Here is a 6,362-nt window from a genome sequence, read left to right on the forward strand (position 1 = left end):
AAAACAGCTGAGTTCAGAAAAGTAGACAGTTCTTTATTTTAATTATCTTTGAAAAACTGTGAGAGTGTGGGTAGAACCTTGGATTAGGAAAGAGTAGGACTAGCTTCTAGTACTGACTTTACCACTAATGTGGGTGAGTGATTTTTACCTCTTTTCACGTGTGTTCTCTTATTAGTAAATGAGGTATTTGACCCATATCTCTCTAGGGTACTTCTAGTTCTGTTTTTTATTAGCCTCTTAAAAGTGGTATACAAATAATTTTATTTATAATGACTCATTTTTTTCTTCTGGTTCCTTCTGTAATGATTTGTGAGTACACTGATCTGTAGTGAACTTCCTAGTTAATTATCAAAGTTAGATTGTATTTAAGACTCAGAAGAGTCTTCATTTAGTCTTGGGTCTGACATGACTGTGTTATAAGTCATTTAGCTCTTGGACATTAGTTTCCTTTTGTAAAATGTCCTCATCTGTGTGTTGTGTGGATCAAGTTTCGTACTGCCATGTAGATAACAGCTTTATAAACTTCTAGGTGCTATTTATTTAAGGTGCCTTTACTAAACCAAGTATGAGGTACTGCCCCCCCCCCCCCCCCGGTATTTGGGCCTTTATCAGGAATTACCTTTGTATGCCTTAATGATTGTTAGTAAGTGATTAATTATTAATTTAGGCATTAATAATAAGGTTCTTAAGTTTCTTAAAGCATACATTTGTTTTGAATATGGTCAAAAATAGCAGAAACCTGAATGTTAGCTATTTAAGAACAACCGCACACAAGCTATTGGACATTTGAAGATTTAAGTCAGTGTCACCTTATGAGTTGTAATTAGACTGAAGTTCACTATGGACAAATAATGAAAATGTGATCAAGTGTATTTGAACAAGTTCCATGTAATTAAACGTTGAAATTTTTATTCTGAATTGAAATACATATTTGAGGCTTGCTGTTCCTATTATTAAGCATAATGCTCAAGTTAGACCGATTAGCCTAAACACACACACATTATTTAAGTAGTACTGCTATTTCAGTTAGTTGTAAATTTGGACAAAATGCCATTTTGGAAATACATAGAAAGCATCTGAGAATGGAATAGTAAATGAATTTCTATAGATGTTATATTTTATTCAACTGGTAGTAAGAATTTCAACCCTTTTGCTAAGAAAAAACTGCTAGCATCAAATTTACAATTGATGTTTACAATATTCTTGAAAATTAGAAAAAATATTAAGGTACACCCTTCTAATTTTCTGATGTCTCTTTCCCATTTTAGCCCCCAAAGCAGGTTATAGCCAAGGTGCAACTCAGTATACACAAGCCCAGCAAACTCGACAAGTGACAGCCATAAAACCAGCCACACCAAGTCCAGCTACCACTACTTTCTCCATTTATCCTGTATCTTCCACCGTACAGCCAGTGGCAGCTGCGGCTACTGTGGTGCCATCCTATACCCAGAGTGCTACTTACAGTACCACGGCAGTTACTTATTCTGGTAAGACAGATAAGCTGTGTTTAAATGAGTGAACAAATAAGAGAGTTACTAGAAACTACCTTGCTGTTTGATGGAATGATCTTCCTCCCAGTAGCCAGAATTGAATCGGTAGTTGTTGGTATATGTGCATCATGTAACAAATAGACCATACCCTAGGTTGTGGTGGTGGTGGTGGTGGTGGTGGTGCTATTGTTTGTTTGTTTTGTTTTTTTAAGCCAGGAGATTTTAACAATGTCAATGCTCTTTGGGCATTTGAACGCTAGTCATTGGTCCTAGGCCTAGCAATGCAGTAAGAGAAAATAGCACTTGGTATTTTACATGGTCATTTTTTTCCCCCTGACTTTTCCAAATGAATTTGAAAACTTAAGGTTAACACATTCAGGGACTACCACTGACAAATTGTATTTATTTCAGCTGTGTCAGGGAGCTATTTTTTTCTATTTATTTATGTCTTTATTTTTTTAATGTTTTATATTTTTCTGAGAGAGAGAGACAGAGACAGAGACAGCGTGAGCAGGGGAGGGTCAGAGAGGGGGAGATACAGAATCCAAAGCAGGTTCCAGGCTTTGAGCTAGCTGTCAGCACAGAGCCCGATGCGGGGCTCAAAACCACGAACTGTGAGACCATGACCTGAGCCGAAGTCGGACGCTTAACCAACTTTATTATCAGGAATAAGTAATCTTGAAAATATTAGGTAGCCTTTGTATTTTGTTTTTTAGTTTTTAACAATTATTTTTGAGAGAGAGAGAGAGCGCACGCGTGTGTGCAAGTGGGGGCGGGTCAGAGAGAGATGGAAATACAGAATCTGAAGCAGGCTCCAGGCTCTGAGCTAGCTATCAGCACAGAGCCCGACGCGGGGCTCAAAACCACGAACTGTGAGACCATGACCTGAGCCGAAGTCGGACGCTTAACCAACTTTATTATCAGGAATAAGTAATCTTGAAAATATTAGGTAGCCTTTGTATTTTGTTTTTTAGTTTTTAACAATTATTTTTGAGAGAGAGAGAGAGCGCACGCGTGTGTGCAAGTGGGGGCGGGTCAGAGAGAGATGGAAATACAGAATCTGAAGCAGGCTCCAGGCTCTGAGCTAGCTATCAGCACAGAGCCCGACGCGGGGCTCAAAACCACGAACTGTGAGACCATGACCTGAGCCGAAGTCGGACGCTTAACCAACTGAGCCACCCAGGCGCCCCAAGATAGCCTTTGTAAACACCCATAAGATTATTCTGTAACACATGTCTCTTGGTAGGACAGAGTAGCTTTATTTTGCTTAAATAATCATACATTTATTATCTTATTAAAAAAAGTATGTATTTGCTTAAGTAGCCATTATAATGAGAGAAATATAATCATTAAAATCTTACTATGTCCACTGCTTTTCTCATTTCTATCTGAGGTACTTTGCAGTGTTTCAGTGATTAAAATCATATGTTGTGGCTGCTCTTTTTGCCCATAGGCCCTATCCTTGTGCTTTAATGAAACCGCCTTTTTTTTGCACTGGAAAAATAATCACATGTTGCTTTTTTGTAGATCTGTAACCTTGCATTAATTACTGTATGGTTTGTTTTGTTCTGCATTTTCTTTATTTTGTAATACCGTTTTGTTCCATGGAGCATTTAAAGCAATATGGGCAATTTTAGTTTTTCTTGATACTTTACTGTAGCTTGGTGTTAGAAGCCTAACTACTGAATTTTAAAAAAAAATTTTTTTTTGTTTTTCAGAGATTTTTTTTTTTTTTTAAACTTTTACCCTATGCTAAATAAAAGCTTATGCTGGGTACCAGGGGTACAATAGTGAGTTAGGCAGACATGGAGTATTTTGGCAAAACAGTTTGTTGTGGCCGGAATATGGGATATGTAGGGTAAATATGATATGAGGCTGGAAATTTCATTGTGAAAAGCTTTGTAGGCTCTGTTATGGTTTGTCTTTGTCTTTGTCTTTGGGCCAAAAGGATGCCAAAGAAGAAATCTTAAGAACAGGAGCAGTGGGAGCAGATTTATAAGTTAACTGTGACAACCATGCAGAAATGAATTGGGAGTGAGGAAATGTTACTATTCCTAGGCCTGTCATTCAGGGTTGCCAGGATACAGCTTTTCTACCTCTCTTTATCTCTGATTAATCAGTTATAACTATATATGGAATTGTTTCAATGGGATCTGACTAGACACATTTAAATTTTTTTATTTTTTATTTTATTTTATTTTTTATTTATTTTTCTTTTGAGAAAGAGGGTGTGTGTGTGTGAGTAGGGGAGGGGCAGAGGGAGAGAGAGAATCTTAAGCAGGCCCCATGCCCAGGTGCAGAGTCCAATGCAGGATTCACTCTCACAACTGTGAGATCATGATGGGCTGAAATCATGAATTGGACACTTAATCAACCGAGCCATCCAGGTGCCCCTGGGCACATTTTTTTTTAAATGTCCACATTAACTTCAGCTAAATAAGGAGTACAATAGTATCCTTTCCTATTACTGCTTCTCTCAGATGTTTTCCTCCCTGTTTTTTCTGTCTCTGCCATTGTCTCAGTTGCTTGAATATATCTTACACAAGATGAAGTTAATCATTTTTATTTACTCTATATTACATGAATAATACATGTAAATACATTTAAAACTAGAAACTATAGATAAAAAAGGAGAAAAAACTAAGTCATTGGACATCTCCTAGTTACTAACCACCATTAACATTTTGGTGTGTGTCTGTCTTGCTGTTCTTCATGGGAATATACATGTATAGCATATACTTTTTTTTATAAAAAGGAATTTGTCTAATGCATACTATTTTGTTCTTTTCTCATTGTGAATGTTCTTTCATGTCGCTTAATGTAAGATATATCATTTTTTTCATTTGTATTTCCCCAGCTTTTTTATTTTAGAAAATTTTAACTTTGCAGAAAAGTTGAAAAAATGGTACTAGTCACTGTATATCATTTATCTAGATTTATCAATTAATATTTTATCATATTTGCTTTATCTCTTAAAATGCATTTTCAAATGGTTCAGCAGTATATTTACAAGTTGCAGATGACTTGGTGCTTTGCCTAGAATTTTTCAGCATGTATTTCCTAAGAATAAGGGCATTCTTTTACATAACTAAATGCAAATATCATAAAATGAAATTGAACATGGATATTATCTAATTTAGTGTCCACAAGGGTCTTTTATGGCTGGGCTTTCTAGGTGTTTGGTGTGTTTGTACTTCGTTTTATTTATTTATTTAATGTCTATTAATTTATTTTTTGAGAGAGAGTGCGGGGGAGGGGCAAAGAGAAGGAAACAGAGGATCCCAAGCAGGTTCTGTGCTGTCAGCTGGAGCCTGGTGGGGGGATTCGAGCTCAAGAACTAGGAGATCATGACCTGAGCCGAAACCAGGAGTTGGACGCTTAACTGACTGAGCCACTCAGGCTCCCCATTTTTGTTTTTGTTTTTAAAGTTATTCTTTCTCTTTTTTGGGGTGTGTGTGTGTTTGTTTATTTTTCGGGGCAGGGTGGAAGGGGGAGGAAGAGACAGAGACATAGGTACAGAATCTGAAGCAAGCTCCTGGCTCTGAGCTATCAGCACAGAGTTTGACCCAGGTCTCGAACTCATAAGCTGTGAGATCACGACCAGAGCCGAAGTTGGACACTTAACCAACTGAGCCACCCAGGCACCCCTGTGCTTCGTTTTAAATTCCGGGATTTTTCAAGGAGCATGGATTGTATTTGGTTGTTATGTCTTCTTAGTTTCAGTTTCTTTTAATGTAGCATAATCTCCTGTTTTTATCTTGTCTCTCAGGACCTTGACGTTTTTGAAGAGTTAAGGCCAGTTGTTCTATAGAATATCCCAGAATCTGGAGTTTTTGCTTTCTTTATGCTTAGATTTTGGCAGCCTTTTAGTCAATAAAACTACCTAAATGAACTTTTGCATTTCATCACATCAGGAGCACATAAGTAATGTTATAAATTCCTTGTTGGTGATACGATTTAACCACCACTGGTTAAAGTGGTAACTGCTAGATCTCTCCATTTTAAGGATACTTTTTTCACTTTGTAAGTAACTGAGAGTAATCTATGGACCTATTACCCAACTACTTTTCACTCTGTGGTGTTAGATCCTTTGAAAATCTCTTAACTGAATCAAGTTCTTTTGGTGGTTAATGTAAAATCCTTTTACATTGATTCTTCACACTCTTTAAGGAAAGAGCCCCCTTTTCCTCTTTAGTATTACTATGGACTCATTCTTTTTATTCAGTGTACTATAATCCATTACCCTGATTTTTCTTTTTGAGGCACACATTTTCCCAAATTTGGCCAATGGGATCCATTTCAAACTATCTCCTGAGCCTTTTGGACTTGGCATTATTATTCTTTGAGCCCTTATTTTAACGTTTTTGGCACAGTAAGATATTACTGATACATACACTTAAAGCATCTCCTGCCCAAGTCTCACAGTCAGCCATTTCCCAAAGGAGCTGTGATTTCTAATAAAGTATTTAGAAATCAAAATCTACGTTTAGAAATACATAGTTTTTAATGGGTGCATAATATTTTATTGTATGGATATACTATACAGATTTTAGAGTTTGTATCTTCGGATGCCTGGTTTTCATATTAGCACAGAGCCTGACACAGGGGCTAAAACTCCCCAACCGTGAGATCATAACCTCAGCTGTAGTCAGACGCTTATTAAGACTGAGCCACCCAGGTGCCCGTCTTCTATCCATTTTTAAGGAACAAAGGACATTGGTAAAACTGACCAGAAAAGAGTTTATTGATCTATATAGTTTTCCCCTTGATCAGTTACATCAGTTGTTGTTTCTTTTTAAAAAATATTCGCTTATTTTTTTTAATGTTTATTTTTGAGAGAGAGAGGGAGGGAGACAGAGTACGAGCAGGGGA

At 37.0% G+C, this 6,362-nt stretch overlaps 1 protein-coding gene across 2 annotated transcripts in view; it reads left to right on the forward strand.

The window, feature by feature from the left end:
• Window positions 1–6,362, forward strand: part of ZFR (zinc finger RNA binding protein) — an 84,201-nt gene that overhangs the window by 23,800 nt on the left and 54,039 nt on the right. For both annotated transcript variants that reach the window (XM_039256410.1, XM_039256411.1), the window contains one exon: window positions 1,269–1,487. In XM_039256410.1, coding sequence (XP_039112341.1) covers window positions 1,269–1,487 — 219 coding nt within the window. The remainder of the gene's footprint in view (window positions 1–1,268; window positions 1,488–6,362) is intronic.

This window comes from Hyaena hyaena, unplaced genomic scaffold (assembly GCF_003009895.1).
Source record: "Hyaena hyaena isolate Hyena2069 unplaced genomic scaffold, ASM300989v1 scaffold_577, whole genome shotgun sequence".
NCBI lineage: Eukaryota > Metazoa > Chordata > Mammalia > Carnivora > Hyaenidae > Hyaena > Hyaena hyaena.